Source organism: Xiphophorus hellerii, chromosome 18 (genome assembly GCF_003331165.1).
Source record: "Xiphophorus hellerii strain 12219 chromosome 18, Xiphophorus_hellerii-4.1, whole genome shotgun sequence".
NCBI lineage: Eukaryota > Metazoa > Chordata > Actinopteri > Cyprinodontiformes > Poeciliidae > Xiphophorus > Xiphophorus hellerii.
In genome coordinates, this window is record NC_045689.1 from 19,731,236 (window position 1) to 19,750,318 (window position 19,083).

A 19,083-nucleotide genomic window follows, 5' to 3' on the forward strand; every position below is an offset into this window, starting at 1 on the left:
TGAGAAAAAGAACCAAAAACCTAGAAAAAGAAAATATAATTCAGTGGCTAATAATCTGATCTGTCAAAGCTATTAACCTGCTTATTACCAGCTTGCCTAAATTATGCCCAAGTGTTTGTGGTTCAAGTTAGTCTGACAGTTATATTAACACTCTAAAGCACATGTCATTTGTTGACAAGTTTAAGTATATTTAATGATTAATAAAATCCATTTGAATTCCCATTTTCACATACTGAGAGACACAGACCTGGCTTCCAGTTTTCAACATTCAAAAGTCAGTTTCGCTCTGGTATTTTGTTAAAGGGGGGGTATTATACAAGATTGATTTTTTTTTTTAAGCTTTAGCTCATGTTATAATTTTATTCCTTCATCAAAAACTTACCTTGAGTGTTGACCCTTTCATGCCTGTTTGAGAAATTATTTAATCTCCCATATCAGCATTTTCCTAACTATGGAAGGTAACATAGTTACTTGATTGTGCTATAAAATGGAACTATATATTTGGAAAATACATAAAACTGCCTCTTTTAAACAGTGTGGTCAGAGCCATGTGTACCATGGATAAAAAGAAAAAGTTTCTTTTAAAATCAGGGCTGCACAGTGGTACCCTTGGTAACACTTTTACCTTTCAGCAAGATGGTCCTTGGTTCAAATCCCAGACTGGGGACTTTCTGTATGAACTTTTATATATTCTCCATGTGCATGTGTGGTTTCTCTGTGGGTACTCTGGCTTCCTCCCACAGTCCAAAAGCATGACCGCTAGATTGATTGATCTCTCTAAAAGTGTCCGTTGGTGTGATTGAGTGCATGCATGGTTCTTTGTCCCTTCTGTCTCTGTGTTGCCCTGCAATGGACTGGTGAACTCTCCAGGGTGTACTTTGCCTCTCGCCTGATGACTGCTGGAGATGGGCACCATCCCCCCTCACAACCTTGCATGGATAAGTGTGTTTAGATAATGGATGGAAGGATGCTTCAAATCTGGATGTAAACAACTGTTAATTTTCCAAAGCACATCGTGTTTTTAGCCATAGAAAATTATCATTGTGGTTTAATTAGCTTTAAATACTTTTAGATTCTTAAGCAGTGAGCTAGATGCATACTTCAATGAAGTTGTTCCTTTGACCCAGATTACTCTGTGTACTTGCTAAGCAGAACGCTTATCATGTTTTGGCAGGTACGTTTAAGGAGTGATCACACTGAGGCATTTTGAGAATAGAACTAGTCACTTTAAAACCACCTATAGGTAAACCATGCCCTTTCGAAATAGCTTTTTGCACCTGGGGTTGTTGCACCAGAGTGTGAAATTAAGGAGGTGAGAATATTTAAGGGATTTAGTACAACCACAACACTACAAGGCAAATAAAAACAGGACATTACAACAAGATACATTAAGAGTGCCACAGCAACAGAAAGCAGCTCTGTTCAAGCTCCTCCCTCCCTTTTTTTCTTCTCTTGTACCTCTTAGTCTGACCACTGTGATGAATGGTTTTGATATCATGTGTGTTTGCGTGTGTCGGCGTGTGCGTGTGATGAATGACTATGTTCATACTGGACAGGCCCAGAGGGTTTTAGCTACTGTTAGTAGTGCTTAAAGATGACTGGAGTAAAAAGCCTTGCTGTCACATCTCTGCCCCACACTCACTCGCTCTCTTTTGCTCTCTCTCCATCTCTCTCCTTCTCTCTCTGTCTCTGATTCACACACACATATTATCTCTGTTTAAAAGGTTGTGTCCTAGGGGTACCCAGCAAAGCACTTTGACAGGTGACATGCACTTTCCTTCTTTCGTTCTCTTTTATCTTTTCTCTTTTCTTTTTCATCCCCCCCTCTATCTTTTATCTCTGCTATTCCAGACCTTGTCGGTGGGGGGAAAGTTACTGCAGCACATTGTCAGTATAATGCGGTGCACTGTGTGGCTGCGGGTGTGTAAATCCATGTGTGCATGCATGTCTGATTGGTAGATCATGCTGTGAGCAGATATGTTCTGGACCACAATTTTGCCTGGGGTGTTTATGCCAAGTTTAGTACTACAAGCTTAATAACATGCCTCAGTAACTACAGTGACTAAAGGTCTTGGAGACATTTTTCTAGATACAGTACAATATCTAGAAAAATGTCTTAAGACCATGTGGCATAGAAAACAGGATTTACTTCTTAAAGGTCAAGATATTTAGAAACTTAAGAGTTTCTTTCAATAATCACTGATGTTATGCTCCTCCTATGAAGGAGGAGGCCAGTTTAACTGTTTGATTCCACAATTCACTTTATTAATCGGATTTCAGATTCAGCAGAAAGAGGAGGAGTTTCAGTTGTGTCATTGATAATTATCCCCATTGTTCCCGACATAGCCAGCTGCATCCCTGAGCTCACTTCATTTATTCAATCCTGCCTTGTCAGATAGGTATTGATAAACAATAACTGAGACTGAACTATTTGACTTATTTCTTGATTATCAGGTCTTGCCTCAACTTGGTAATTTTGATCTAAATTACTAGTTTTTCTAGTCATTGGCCTAAGCAATCATTTATAGTTATTCATAGACGAACTAGGCTCCTACTGGCACAACGCGCACTAAATTTGAACAGAAATACAATGTTACTAATATAAAATAGGTATATATTATAATTACTAAAGAACTGCAAGGTAGGAGCTCATTCAAATCTGTCATTTTTTATATCTATCACTGCACTTTTGTATGCTGTAAGTGATTGAAACCGTGCACACAATAAAGGTGATTCAGATTCAGTACTCAGCTGCAATACTTCAGACATCCCTGCAGAGAACAGTTGGAGGAGCTGAAAGTGTAGCTGGAGTGCGGACACTTTTTTCTTGTCATGGCTCCATACAGCTAAGATTTACAGACTGCATGACTAATAGCTATCCTGTTATCCATCCATCCATTATCTAAATGCAGGGTAGCTGGGGGTTTGATGTCTATTTCCAGTAGTCATTAGGTGAGAGGTGGAGTACACCCTGGGCAGGTCACCAGTCCATAGCATGGCATCATAGATACAAATAGAAAAAACAGCCATGTATGCACAGACTTGCATGTAAAGGCAAATTAACCTAACAGTTATGTTTATGGACTGCGTGAGTATGCCATAGTAAGCAGGTGCGTTGTGTTCAATCTCAGACACCTGAATGAGTCAGACATTCTCTGCTTAGGCTTGACCTGGGCTTTTGGTGTGGCTCACTTCCTGTAGCAAACCTTTCACATGTGCACAGGCATACGATTCATTAATACTTTTTTGAAGGCACCGCATAGATGCAACAGGCAAACTCTATGGTGCCAATACTTTTGCTTCTCACTTTAAAAAAATACGTGACACGTTCAAACATCACAGAAGTTATTTAGACTCATGCACCTCATATATATGCCCTAGTTCTCATTTGAACTTGGACACATATGTGTATTATATGAAGAGTCATCCGTTATGTTTGTGATCCTTCCTTGCCTTTTTAATGGTGGAGAACCAAGATTTCTGCCATATTGGCCCTGATAATTTGCTGACCCTAAAGAAATGAATATGAGATATTAACGGGATGTTACCAGAATTTATTTGCTCAAAACCTAACATAAAAAGGGGCAAAAATGCTGATTGATCAGATTCCATGGCTCATTTGGCAGAGATTCAATAAGCTACAACACACATACCCATTGGCATGTAAGTGACTGGCTTCCCATTTTCTCCCGAATCCTTGTGTACATGCACTGGTGAGTGGCTTATACAATGCCAATGCCAAAGAATTAAGTTTTGAAGTCAGTTTTTTTTTTTAATCTGCAGGACTGGACACCCATCAGATAAAAAAAAAAAAAAAACTCAGAACATGCTATTATTCAGCTGTCAGTTTATTAGACGTTTTCCTCATTTTATATTTATAGGAAAAGAGGATTTATTTTTAAGCTATCCATACTTTCACAAAGACTTTCAAAATTGCCTAACTTTTTCATTGAGAGCTCTCAAATCTGTGTTTTACACGTACATTTTAGTTTTTAGCAAAGTCTCTTTACTACTCACCTTAGTCCTATTACCCATGATGCCTTGTGTAAATCCTATTTGTTGCTTTCCAACCTCCATTTTTGCTTTTAAAAAGTGGTCTGAACATAACTTTCTTCTCCACAAAATGGAGCAAAAATGCAGCTGTAAGAATTCTCTTTTGTCTTGTCAAATGTGCCAAACACTTGCTTGTATTAATAAATAAAAACTTTCAAATATTTCTGGGGAGTGTGGTGTAAGGATCCAAGTGCTAAACCAATTTGGATCTCCAACAGTTTAATCAGTACAAAGACTAGTTTGTAAAGGCTGTTGCCCCAGGCGTATATGTTTACCACACTTTTTGATTGTTACACTAAAGATCTCCTCGCATCCCAAGAAAGCCAAATTATATTACTTTAAAACGATCATCAAATGAGAATTTAATAGCTTTGCTAATTGTCAATAATCTGTCTTGCTTGTTATATGGAGACAAAACAAAGGCAGCTACACATCAGCCAGCATCACTGCACCTACCATCTGTGACGACAGCAAAGGCTGTGTAGGCCTCTCCTGGGTAACGATCTTAATTTGATCCTAATCTGTATTTTTTAACACCTGAAGCTCAAATGGTTGTCCTGAAGAAGAGCAAAGATCCAAATACGGGGGACAAAGAGTGAATCACAGCAGTTGTACCCAGAAGCATTTTTCCTGTTTATGCCCCTACTTCTGACCTGATATTCAACCCTGTGCTGAAAAACCAAAGCTAAAAAAAGACATTGTCAGAATATCCCTGGAGTCATTTCTGTGCATGATTTAGCTGAAGCTGATGATCCTGAGTGTGTGTATATGCGAAACCATTTCACGACTGAAGCCTCAACACATGTAAAAGCTTTGAGCACATTTAAAAACGTGTTTCCAGGTGGTCTTGGTAACCGCAGGGGTAGTTGTCTCACATTCTCTGGCTTTTTGTATATATTACCTTTTCTTTTTTCCAAGTAAAAGTCTGCTTGGCAGACTCTTGTTGCTCTCAGATTCCCTTGTGGATTTTGGAACAGCTCTCTTCCTTTTCCCTCAACATTTTCTTTTTTATTCTTGAGAAGAAGCAATGCTTCAATTCCATCTCTGCTTGGGGCTGTTTAGTGAAAGAGGGAGGAAAAAGAGAAGTCTGACCATGATGGACAAGAGAAGGAAGCAGACTGAGGGATGAATGGTCTCACTCACAAGCACATTGAACCAGAAACGCACACAAACCACCAGCACACACTGTGCTCTATTATTCCTAATAATCACTACCCTGTTTATGAACCATTTGTGGTTGTGTTATCTTGTAAACTATGTTCTAGAAGAGAGAGCCTGATATGATTCCATACAGAGGCCAAAAGCTGCTACCAGATTGTCAAGCTTCATCTTTTATCTTGTCTTTGTAAAGCTGTTGATGAGAACACTTGAGAACTGATGTCCATTATAAATCCTCAGCAATTGAACATTGACACATTTCACATAAAACCAACCTAAACATTTTCTTATAAAAAATTGATGCATTTTTGTGTGTTTTTAAAACCTCCTAGTATCTTAACCTGCTATGATTTAAGGTTGATTCAACATGACACATTAAAACTAATTCGAACTAGATCTTGGAAATGGTTTTCCTACCTGTAGGCCTTAATCCCTGCTTCTTGCAGCTGTTAAAAACTTAATGTGTTTATATTGTTTTTGTTCTTGCCTTTTGATTTTGTTCATGTTGTAACATTGCCTCTTGAAATTGTTGATTCTCAGCCTTTTAGTTTGACATCATAAGATTGCTTTCTGGGTTAAGAAAATAAACAATGTTGTGATGGAGAATATGTACAAGGCTCCAAAATGGTTTAACTTATTTGCAAGCAAGTTTGGATTTCATTGTGGTTTTTTTTAATTATTATTATTCATAATACGCATCATATTTGATAAAATGACCACTCTAACATCTAGGTAGCTGCACTAGCAGGGATTCCATTGTGTCATGTTGAACAAAAATAAAATCTATAAAATGGCTGTGCTCTCTGCTAGATCCTATTGATCTCCCGGGTTTGTTTTTGTCTATATTACATCACCTAAGTGACGCTGCTTCTGCCAGTAGAAAAGTCCTGTGTTTTGTTTTTTTTTTATCTTGCAAAATGCAACTTTTATATTAGTTTGGCTTGTATTGATCAGTTTAAAATGGGCATCCTACCTGCAAACTGTTATGAGTGATGAAATCAATGATGAATGTTTAAAGATTCTTTTCGGGAGATAAAGAATCTCTTGAAAACATCATAATTTTTTATACTTTTTCTTTGTATTTGGACTGTAGCTCACCAAGTTATAATTGGTATCATGTACAAAGTTGAGAAATACTTTTTAAAAAAAGCTGACAAAGTGTACACACAGTAGCTGAGATTGCAGTCAAAAATTGCTGAATAGTGATGATGATGAACAAAAAACTGAATCCATTCAAAATGTAATCTCGGGACATTTCCTGTCCAAAGCTCCAACTCCAACTCTAAACATCCATGGTTCATTTTTCATAACATTATGTTATCTTGCCCCAAACAAGCCAATTTTAGTTAATTCTTCATATATGGTGAAAAATTACTTATTTGTTCTGACAAACAGTAGAAAGGTTTCTTATGATTTGCTTATATTATTTTCTGTTTTGAGATATCTTTGACCTCTACCTGCCCGTTTTAATCAACTCATTACAAAAACAGGCCTTTCATAAATTTTAGTCACATATTACTATGCTAAATGTGTGTCTTCCAGCTGCTTGTATCTTGGTGCAGGTAAGGTAATGAGAAACATCCTAACACTGGAAGACTGTTAATGTGTCAGAGATTCACATTTTTAATAAACAATTTATAAGGGTCAAGTAGACAACAATTTTGGAAGCTAGCATCTTTCATTCTGAAAGTGAGATGGTCAGGGAAACAGGAAACTATCACTGGCTAACTGGCTAGCTGTTACCAGTACCTCTAGAGCTTTTCTCAGTTCCCTCTGGAAATAATTGATAAAAAATATGAATTCTTTCCAGCTAATTTTAAGATGAGGAAGAGCTAAAAAAAACAGTAAAATAAGGATGTATATCAGGGTTAATGCTATCTTCCTTGGGTAATTGGGTTGACTTTTTGTTCCTTCTAAAAAGAAAATAAGCACAATTATTTCTTGGATTGGTATAGCAATCCAAGATACAGTTTGGATTGCTATACCTTTGTCATATTTTTATGGAATATGAAATAACATGACTTAAATTATTAAACACTCTAGTGTCACCACTCTTGGTACTGTGCCATGCGTGAAGTGATCGCGATATGGCCCAGGCTACCTACATGTTTTTGGGACAGGTTACAAAATGGTAGTTTCACAGCTCTGATACAACAAATGGTACACATGAAAACCAGTATGGAGTTTAAGTGCTATGTTGATGTTAATCTTTTGCTTCTTGCTCTGTCTGCATAGCTGGATAAGAATTTACTCACCTTGGCATGACAACTGTTTAGGTAGGATTATACTGTATGTGACAGAGAATGGTGCTTCAAATTCAAATATTTTCTTCACATTTAGACCCATATCAAATTTATTTTTGTATAAAAAAAAATAGTGCATAACTTGTATAAGTAGCAAGATAAGTGACTGTTTTAAAAATGATTTTCGTAACAATAACATTACTTAATTACTACCTACAATTCTAAAATTAAATATTTGATAATTGGACAAAAAATGTTATATCATAAGTTTTGCACTCCATATGTACCTTATTCAACAATTGTGGAGATAAGATAACGAATGGCTATGGCTTAATTATAAATATGTTGACTGCAGCACACTTGCTTTTTTGTGGAAGGATAATTAGACACTGTCTTGCAGCACTGAATAAAATTTATGCACAAGACCTTTCCACTGAAGAGTCTACAACTGGAAACGGACTGAACAGTGAATGAGGCGGTGGGCAGTAGATTTTCATCTAATTATATTGCTCATTAAAGGTTATTAGTGCCGTTTATGTTTGCCCCGCCCTCTCCAAGTTTTACTGTTCTGCACTGTATGCCTTTCTGACCACTGTAGAAAAAAAATACACTTCATGGCTCTTAAATTGGCTTGTATCCCTCATTTATAATGATGCATTCTTTATTTTTGCCTTTGCCTTCTGGTAGCGAGAGCTCACAGTATTTTGCCGTGTAAGCTGTCTGGATAATGTGTCCGCTACAGGGCTGTTATTCAGACTAACAGAAAAAAAAAACAACAACAACTGCAGCATCAGGACAGAAAGTGTAGAAGTTGTTTGCATATGATGAAGAGGATCTGATTATGCCCATGAATGCTGTCATAGGTGACTGAGTAATGTGTGTGCAGAACTTTTGGTGCTGAGCTGTGTTTATGTGCTGACAGTTTAATCAACAGCAGGTTAATCTCTGTGTGTTTTCATTCTGTCATGTGGAGAAAATACAAATTTCTAAACGTATAAGAACCAAAGTAAGAATCAAAGAAGGCTGGTGAGAAAACAAAGTATATCTTTTGAGGGTTTTTTTTTCTTTTCTCACAGCTAAATATTTCAGCTCATAAAAGAAATATCAATAATTTTCCCTTAAATAAAAATAATTAGTTTAACACTGACTTTAAATGAGGCAATTGAGAACTGCAATTCTGGCCACTGAGAAAGTTCACAGCTTACCACTCACATACTTTAGGACTGGTTTTGTGACCATTTCCAGATTTATATATTTTAAATGGACTGAATTACTATAATGCCTTTCCTCATACTGACCAATGCACTTTACACTATAGACACATTCACTCATCTGCACCCACAAACACACGCACTTTCATACACTGACACAGATCAGCAGGACTACATAGATTTGTGATATGTGGAAGCTGGAATCATACCTTACAAGCTATAGTTGTCAATCATACTTTGTATTCTTCTCTGCTCTGGAATTTCTGGAGATTTCAACATGGCGATTTTTAAAACAAAATTTTTTTAACCTATTTCATTTGATCAGAGATGTTGTGTTTGTGTGATTTCTTAATTGGCTTGGGAGTAATCAGGCTTGGATTTGGCTGAAGTTGTGTTTAAATTTCCAAAATGTTCTTTTAATCACAGGTAATTAAAATCATTTCAACAAGAAGGGATTGTATTTTCACATTCTTCCAGGTTTGTTTAGCTGGTATTCCACCCTTTAAAAGAAAACAAACAAACCTACTTTTTGCATTAGTTCAGGTAGTATTTTATAATGGGTCAATTTGTCTGAAACATTTCAGAAGTAACATAAGTGGTGAAATAGTTTTACCATGATACTGTACTTGATCAACAATCACAGTTAAATTATTGCTCTGTAATGTGGAAACATGTTGAGATACACGAGTTGTACAGAAATTTCACAATAAACAAAGACCTGAGTTCTGAACACAGGATAATTGTGCTGTCATATAAAAAAAATGCATGCTACCTTTTTAACTGCTTGACAGAGTGAACAATCAGGATCACCTAAAGAATTATCACCGTACACACGATGCAGCAGGAAAAGCAAGTAGGAGACTACAAAAGGCAGAAGAAAGTCCCACGAGACCCATTGTGTCCAGTGTTTTTACTGTAGTGATGATGCACCATGCCGCTGGTCCCCTTCTCTCATTAAAGCTTTATGAACCAAGCTTAGTGCACGTTTTATTATAATGACGCCACTGTCTGGCACATTCTAGCCTTGCGGCAGCCTGGTGTTAGTAGAGGGGGTTGTAAAGTGACAGTCCCATAGAGACATAGATCATAAGGAGAAATGGAGGAAGTAAAAAAAAAAAAGGGATGAGAGTGTTTGGAATGCAAAGCCAAGATTAAAAGCACATGGGAGTTTAAAAAAAAAAGTGGAGGTGATTCAAAAAGACCTAAGGAAAGACTGTCTTTTTCTTTGGTTGTTTAGACTGCAGGCTCAGTGGTTTTAGTGTGACTTAAAAATGAGTGGGGTTTAGGCTGTCAGAGATAGCTTTAATGGAGACCCAGGGGACTGATAAGACAAACGGTTTAAGACATCAGTTATTAATTGCATCAAGGTCAAAGGAATTCAAGTACACTTTTTTACTTTTTGAGTCAGTGGATTGAAGTTCTTTTCTTCTACAATTAATAATAAATCCACAAAATCTTCTTTTTTTTTAAATGGCTGTTGAGTGAAATGATGACATAAACCAACTTTAAGAACAGAGGATGCTGGGCGTGCCGTGGTGGCGTAGGGGTTAGCACGGCCCACATTTGGAGGCCTCAAGTCCTCGACGCGGCTGTCGCGGGTTCGATTCCCGGACCCGGCGACGTTTACCGCATGTCTTCCCCCCTCTCCTTCCCCCTTTCCTGTCAGCCTACTTCATGAAAAGGGACCCTAGAGCCCACAAAAAGACCCCCTGGAGGGGTTAAAAATAAAAATAAGAACAGAGGATGATGCAATCTTTTTCTCTAATAACAGCCTTAACATACAGCAATATTCAATCACATGCTGATTGCCTAGTGTTAAATGACTGTCCAGTCATAGCTCTCTCAAAACATACATGAAAAAAGGAGTTCACACATCTGTCTAATTCACAAAGCCCCACCAGCTAGGAACCCGTCATGTAGAACTCAGTGAGTACTTATGGCTCCCCTGTGACAGAGAGAGTACTCTGTATTCACCCCTCTGTTTAGTACTTCTGATCACTTCAAATGGAGAAATGTTTGCTGATTTCAAAACTTTGACTGACTTGGCATTTGCAATTTGAGTCTGCAGGGTGGCAACAGAGCACAGATTTATCTACAGATCAAGCCTGGGCCTTTCATAATTTAACCAATGCCGTATATTATAAATAATTTATTTTGACTATGGTGGCCCTTTGGTTGATTTTTGTGAATGACACTTGTGCTAAGAAATCTCTCAGCCCTACTTGCCTGGGCCCTCCACTCACCTTTGACCAAAGTTGTCATAATTTTGTTATTTGAGCTGACCGGAGTTGGACTCCAACTGTGGCACTGTAAAGCATCGAACTATGAACATGTTCCTTTTGTGTTTGAAATCAATAAATGGAGATAAATACCTTTTTATTGGGATATGCTGTTGATACATACGAATGTCAGATCTCACCGTTTTTGGGCTCACCAATAAGTTGTCTCATATTGAATATGGCGTCATTTTCAGCTCCGAGTCCAAATTCAGAGACAAATCGAACACGGCAATAGTACAGTGATTGCTATGAAGACAGACATTCACTGAACTAGTGTTGATTTAAAAATGTCATCTAAGACTTTTTTCCGTACTGATAAAGTGAGATATTGTTCTTGCAGTTTTGAGGAGTGTCTCTGCACTGCATATATTAAGAGGGAACTTGCTGTGAGGAAACATTTTTTTGTGTTCAGTACATTTCTTTTAGTTGCATTGTTTGTAGCCGTAAGTCATATTTAAACATAGAAGAAAAAAAACAAAACAAATCCCAGGCAGTTTTGCAGTAGGCTAGACAGACCCAATGTCTTTTCGTTCTAGAACAAAATGTTTAAAACCTGTTGTGTGATGTTCTGAGATTATACTCTGATCAAGTCACATACAATTTCATCTCAATGGACAAGGCAACATTATTTTCTGTCTGTGTACTCCACTTTTTGTGAGGTTATCTGAACTGTAGCCTTTGTTTCCTGCCCTTAAATGGTCAGGCCAATAGTGCCATTTTATAGCAAAATCAAGTCACTATGCTACCTTCAGTTGTTATAAAAATACTATATCAAGAAGAACTTAAATGAAATTTTGATTTATGGCTCTATTTGACTCCTTGAAATTGGCCTCTGTCTCTTTAAGAACATTCTTCCCCTTCTCACACTGCCTCTTTTTAGCACATCATCACCATAATGCTTCTCCATGTCATTTGTTGATGCTGTTTACTTCTTGGTGAAGGCATTTTTTTATTCCAAAAACACTGAACTGAGAAGTAGTTTGCATGAAAAGCTCAGCATACTCACAGTTCCACCAGGTGTTTGCTAATTGCTGCTACCGCTAGTCTGGAGGAGCTAGGGGAGACAGAGAGGCCCAGTTGAGGACAAAAGCTCCAAGGTGGAGCTTTTGGTAAATAGGCGACACATTGCAGGAGAAGGTGTTAAGGTACTTCTGAATGGCTGACATGGGAGAATCAAGGATTTGAGTAATGAGAAAACAATTATATTCTGGGACCAAACACTGCAACCACCAGAATTTTCTGATAAATGCAGATCTGAAAAATTAAGACAAATGTTCCAAAATAGAGATACAGTAGATTAACATACCAATGCTTCACTTCATTAGTACCCAAGTCAGATCATCAAACAGAAGCATATCACAAACAATGGTGTGTGAGTTTTTAAAGTTTGTTATAAATCCCTTAACCATGTGGTAAACAGCATCCAAAGCATGGCTTGGAGAAGAAGAGAGCATATAAATGAAATCATCATAATCCAGGACAGGCAGAACAAGCAGCAACAAGCCCCTTGTTGGATTTAAAAGACAAAGAGACTTTATTCAAGAAAGAAGTTACAACTTAAGCTTTTTCACCAACATCTCAATGTGAGTTGCAGAAGACAGAGAATCATCAAGAAAAACATAATCTACATATTTATACTGACAGACACAAATAAGTCCCTGAAAAGTGGTGATTGTTCAAAGGCTATGCAATTTAGATTTGGAATTTGAAAACAGCAGGAATTTTGTTGGATCCTAACATTTTGAGTTGCTGTGATGTGACTGAATAGTTGAATGTGTTAACCCGTTTTATCTAATAAAGTGGCTGGTGTGTATATTGATAATCTTTTGTTTTCAAATGATGTTCATTTCTACTAGATGGCGCTTTTCAGTAGGTGACTATCAAAAATAAAGAAGTGTAATTTTTCCCAACTGCTTTAGTATAATTATATATCTCTGCTGGTTGTCAGCGTTAATCCTTTGCACCGTCATTTTAAATTTAGATTTATTTTTTTTAAATCGGCATATCATAATTTATTTCCTCTAATAAGTCTGAAGTAAATCACTGCTTTATCTGTGAAAAATTAACACCTTTCAGTCTCATCTGTTCACCTGTCTCTCTTATGCTCAGAAACATTAAAAAACATGCAGTGTCTTTGTAAAAACCAACATGAAAGTCACTTAGGATGGCATGACTCAGCAGCAGCTGAATGACGCATGCTGAGTACAGCTCATATGCAAGTTCTCTGAATTAAAGACATTTAGCTCCTGTCATAATCTAAGACTAAATCCCTGCCTTATCGCCGGCCGGGTGCAGAGGCCATGGCTTTGTTTAATTGCCACAAGCCGAACCGTCAAAGCAGCATTTCCCTCAGTGTTTACCCCCACTGAGGCTTATAGCTGATAATGGAATTACTCTCAGTCCCAGGAGGAGAAGGAGAAGAAGAAGGAGGGAGGGAGGGCAGGAGAGAAGAGATGAGAGAGTGGATGGTGGAAGCTGAAAGAGAAGATGAAGGGAGTCTGCCTTAAAAACAGAAGAAAGGATCTAGGGATATAGATGATGCAATGTACGAAAAGATTAAAAAAAGAAAATGAAAAAAAGGAGCTTTTGGAGTTGTGCAGTTGTTGCTAAAAGCGCAGCCTGCAGTCTTTCCGTCTTAGTGTTTACTCCTTGATGACATATCACTGGGAAGCGAGTAAATTATAATGCAGGATGAAGTCAGAGATCAGCAACAAAAAATAATAAAATATCTGGCTGAATTGATAAATGCAGCCGTTTATGATGGTAGTGGAAAATAACATTATGGGAATTAAAAAGCAGGCACCTTTTTAGACCACGTTCCCGGATTTTAGTGTTAATTTAAAAGGCTAACCTTTTTCATTAAGTCAAATGTTTTTAATTGTTTTGTTGTCCTATTTTCTTTGCATGTGCAGTCCTGTCAAATGACACAATCTTTAAAACTTGCTTGTGGTTCTGTCAAGGGGGTTGCATCTTCAAGTCTGCTTATGTTCAACGATAGATCCTAAGAACATTTAGCTTTAAGCAGGGTTAGATATTTGACTCTAATTTCTTTAATGACTGCAGATGCAGCTAAGTCAGTTAGTTCTTGTTGATGAGGGCAGCTTTTTTATTTTAATCAAAGTCTGAAATGTGCTGGCTTGTGGGTATCTTAGATTTTAACACATGCATGTGCAAATGTTTGAGCTTTGAATTTCTTTTTTTTATTTCTGTTTTTGTACATGACGTTGTGAGGCAGATGAGATTTTCCTTATGGTGGCATGAATCTGTTTTATCTATGTTTGAGACAAATTTGATTGATGCAGTTTCAACTTCTGTCGAGGTTAAAAAGGTACTTTTGAATTTCAGGCACATACACTTTTCAAAACATGCAGTTTGTGGGCCTAATTAGGAAAGAGGAGGTAGTGTAGGGCTGACACGAGCTGAAGTGGTAGCTCATTAAAATGGTTGGCATATTTAAACATATTCCACAGAGCGAATTTAATTAAGACCCATGTGTTCTGAATTCTCCCCCTCTGCAGAGTTCTGCAGACCCTCTGCAACTCATTTACAAAATCAAAAGAAATTTTTTTAAAGTATTTCTTTTTTCCTCTTTAATTTGTGTCACCCAGTAAACTTTAAATTTTAGATTCCTTAATTTTCTCTTGTTCTTTTCCAATTTCATTAAATTTTCCATTTCGATCTCCATATCCTTCCCCATTCCCCCCTTTCTTCTCGTCCTTCACCACATTAGTTTGCTCACAGTATTCGAGGGGGGTCTTTGCCATCTTTGGCCTTTACGACAAGCGGTCGGTGAACACGTTGACGTCGTTTTGTGGAGCCCTGCACATCAGCCTGGTGACGCCCAGCTTTCCCACTGAGGGCGAGGGACAGTTCACGCTGCAGCTGAGGCCGTCCATCAGAGGAGCTCTGCTGTCCCTGCTCGACCACTATGACTGGAACCGATTTGTCTTCCTTTATGACACAGACCGAGGTAAATGCACACCGACAAGTATATCTAACAAGGTGTCGCACAGAGATTTTTCAATTTATTGCTCAGTGTTTTCATTACCTTTAGAAATAGACTCGCATTTTTGAGGGATGTATCAGATTAAGTGCTTGATATCTTTAAAGTACATTGCACATTTTGGTGTGGTAGCATTACTTGCTTGTACATCATTAGTTACATTTTGCAAACACAATGAATTGCCTTATAGAGAAAAGGACAACCCTTTCCTTTCATAATATCCCCAAACAAATGAACAACAGTGCCTACAAAAATTGTTCCTACAGGATGAACCTTTACTTACCTTTATGTTTATTTTGTCACATTTGTCACAAACTTCAAGGTACTTTTTCGGGGCAGACTAACTAATTCAGAATTTTGAAATAGAAGGAAAGTTTTGCATGGCTGTAATATGTCTTTGTACAAATGTAAATTAAAAGTGTTGGGTTGTCATTTGTATTTTTTCTACCTGACTCAACTTTGTAGAACCAGCTTCTGCTGTAATTTCTACAAATCGTTTGGTATACCAAGCCTCTAATAAATTTGCAAATCTAAGGGTAAAAAGTTTAACAAATTCTGTGCAAAATTGCTTAATTTCAGTCAGTCTGGATGGAGTGCATCTTTTGATATCAATTTTACCATACCATACCATACCAACTTTATTTATAAAGCACTTTAAAACAACCACAGCTGATACAAAGTGCTGTACATCAAAACACAACATAACAATAAAAAAGCATAAAATAAAAACTTACAGTTTAAAAACAAAAACATACAATTTAAAACTAGATCCCGCTAGAGTTGAAAGCCAAATAAAATAGATGGGTTTTAAGACAAGCTTTAAAAGTTTTAAAGGGACATATTCTCACAAAATTCACATTAGTGTGCTTTGATCTAAACCATTACAGAGTAGCTGTATGTTTAGAGGAGTAAAAAAAGCACATTCACATAGTTAATGCTGCCACCACTTTGCCTCATCCCACCAGAACCCCTTCTTGTGGCTGTTTGGTAACTAAAGTCTTAATGTCAATGTCTGAGGCCCTTAAAGAACAGCTGGGGTTTTTTGTGAAGTTACTTTGCTCAAAAGTGGGCTCTGTTTGGAAATTTATTGACTTTTGAAAGTAAGTGGTGGCATTAAAGTTTATTTCGGAGTATCAAAGTAGAAAATACCCATGCGTCTACACTTTTCAGATTTGAATTTATTAAAAAAAAATATTTAATTATATTTTGTGTTGGACATGATGGGGTAAAGTGTGCATAAGTAATAAAATGCAAATCATATACATCACAGTTTGTTATTTTAATGTAGCAATTCACAGTAAAGTTTTATGTTTTATCATTTTGTTGTACATTGGAACCTATGTTCATTATCCAAATTATATTAGGATATTGTTTGATAGATCTTTTTGTTAATGGGGAGTAAAAAACCTTTAAGCACCACTATAATTTAAATGCCTCCAAATTATTTCAGTGCTTAATTGTAAGCACTGATGTGATTACTGGATCTGAATAGCTATTCTGCTCTATGACTCTGCCCCTAGTTAAATACTCGGCTGCGGGAGATTGAAACAGATTCCAATATTCATTTGGGATTTATTTGTGTGATACCACAAACGGGCATTCCAAACACATTCTTTTAGATTTGAAAACTGAGAACAGTTTCTGTTTTTCAATTGCGTCATGTGAAAATTGTATTAAACTCTCAGTGTTAATCTGAGTTAAAGTGAAATTCCATAAAAGGAGAGAGTTTGTGCTGATAGATCTAAATTGGCTTGACTAAAGCTGCATAAGAAAAGGCTGTAATTTGTCTCATTTCAGCAAGAAGCAAGAGGTTGGCCCCAATTCCTCAAGCATTCACCTGCCTTTAATTTAACCATGCAGTCATGAAGTATGAGTAAGTTAGTGGTGCGGGAACAGATTAGGCCCCTGGCCATAAGCCATTGTCATGGGTATCCTTGGAACACTTTTTTTCTCTTTTGCACACATGCATGCACACACAGACAAATTCTCTGCCATGAGGAGTGAAACGCAGGTCAAATATGACGCAAAGTCCCCACAGACCACTGTGTGGTTGTGAGCTAGGAGTACTAGAGAGCTGCACAGTGTGTAAAGATGTGTGGACCCTGTCTGTGCCTCTGCCAACTTCCATGTGGTCCAGGTTGTCAGGGTTAGTACCCAGGGGAGTAGCTACAGAAAGAGGAAGGAAGGAGGGAATGAATCAAGTTGGTGAGGCAGCCAAAACGTTGGAAAATACATGGGTCATGGGAGGAGATACACAAGGTGATGGAGATGAGGAGAAGGTAGAGGTGGATGTGTGCCTAGAGAGGGGAGGCAGGAAAGAGATAACAGAAAGGGCAAACAAGAGGAGTAAAAGGACAGACAGGATCACAAGCCTCAGGGGATGCACTGTAGGAGGAAGGGAGCAGAGAAAACAGGGAAAGGAGGGAGAAACTGAGAAAAGGATAGATGCACAGAGTTTGGACTGTACTCACCCATGACTCGGCCAAGGCAGGACCCTTCATTATAGGGCTCCCATCAGGCCCTGTTGCTGGTAATGTGCTGGAAAATAGGCAGTAACGCTGTTATCTGTTTTATGTCCCCTGCTCTGCTCTGCTCCACCGATAGCCTGCTGACACATGCATTCTCACACAAATATCCATGTACACACATAATTGCATGCAAAGACAAATGCAGTGCTCACATTTAAATGCAGACACGCATCAAAAATGGATGCATGTAGTCCAAAGACAGCATCTATGTATGCAAAATATTTATAGCATAAAATGTGGCTCAGAGCACACTTGCATTTATATTATGACAGAAAAATGTGTTTTTAGCATCAGTGTGGAGGCCATGGAGATAAGGAGCCAGACTGAAATTCATTTTGTCTTGTGTGCTTCCATTTATGTTGGAAGATAAAATGCCAAAGTTGTATTCATTTTATCTGCAGGTGACTTTGAATTAAATATTTAGGGTTTTTTTTCCATTCCATTTCAGTGCAAAACTATCAGGATAAAGTACCTTGAAAAAGCTGCTTTAAATATTGAAAAAGAGCTTAAATTTTGTCAGATTACATCTAGAAACTTGAGAAAATGCTTTTTATGCGACAGGCCAACAGAAAGAACCTGTCTTTGTGAGGTCAAAGGAAGATGATACATGATTTAAAAAAAAGAATAAAGTTTAAAGGACTTGTACGCCGTCTTCTTTACTATAATGCCACTAAATAATATTTAATACAAAAGACTGTATTAAAGTGTTTAATACAGTCTTCTGCCATCAGAAGTCACCTAAACAATAAATACAGTTCAATTGTTTCTAATTTCATTTCAGTATAAATCCAGTTGATCTCTGAGAGCCTCATAAATGAACACACAGCATTATGAAAACTTTCCATAAATCTGACCTTTAAGGAAGACTGGCAAGAATAAGATGCATCTTATTCCAATAAGGACATTTGTCTTGTTAGTGGTTTGGCATAAAACTAACACTGCACATGGTATATAATAAACTACCTCCATGCCAACACCTGGTAGTGGCAGCATTATGCTGTGGGAATGCCGTTCTTCTTCAGGGACAAAGAACCTTGTTGTAATTGATGCAAAGATGGATAGAGTCTAGAAATAATTGACTTGGCTATAGAGATTTATCCTCAGTGACCATAAAAATACAGACACATCTATAATTGAAAGGTTTAGATAAGGGTTTTCTAACTCCAGTCACTGAGAACTGCTGCCTTGCAACTTTTAGATGTGGTTCTGCTTCAATACACCTGCATCAAGTAATTAGGTCATTGGCAGGTTTTGTAGAACTTGACTGCATTTTCATAAGGTAGTTCAGCCATTTGATTCAGGTTTAAGTCAAGAGGTTTGTCTCCATTAACTTCTCACATTCAGAGACTGTTATCACATTTCACTGTGTAAAATACCACAAGCTCAGACACATTTGAATGAACATCATGGGTCAACACCAATTTTCCAGTTTTGCAACATATTTGCCATTGGATTTGGGCCTTTACTTTGACTTGTCCATTGTACCACATGAATATGCTTCGGTCAAAACCATAGATGTGAAATGACACAGGTGTTCTAAAAATCTTTAGTTGTGACCTTAAGAGCGAAAGGTGGTTTTACAAAGTATTAAGCATATACAAATACATG

General features: G+C 37.5%; 1 protein-coding gene across 8 annotated transcripts in view; it reads left to right on the forward strand.

Annotated features, from left to right (window-relative positions):
- Positions 1 to 19,083, forward strand: part of gria4a (glutamate receptor, ionotropic, AMPA 4a) — a 121,662-nt gene that overhangs the window by 26,659 nt on the left and 75,920 nt on the right. For all 8 annotated transcript variants that reach the window (XM_032545105.1, XM_032545104.1, XM_032545102.1 and 5 more), the window contains exon 3: positions 14,675 to 14,914. In XM_032545105.1, the coding sequence (XP_032400996.1) occupies positions 14,675 to 14,914 (240 nt within the window). The remainder of the gene's footprint in view (positions 1 to 14,674; positions 14,915 to 19,083) is intronic.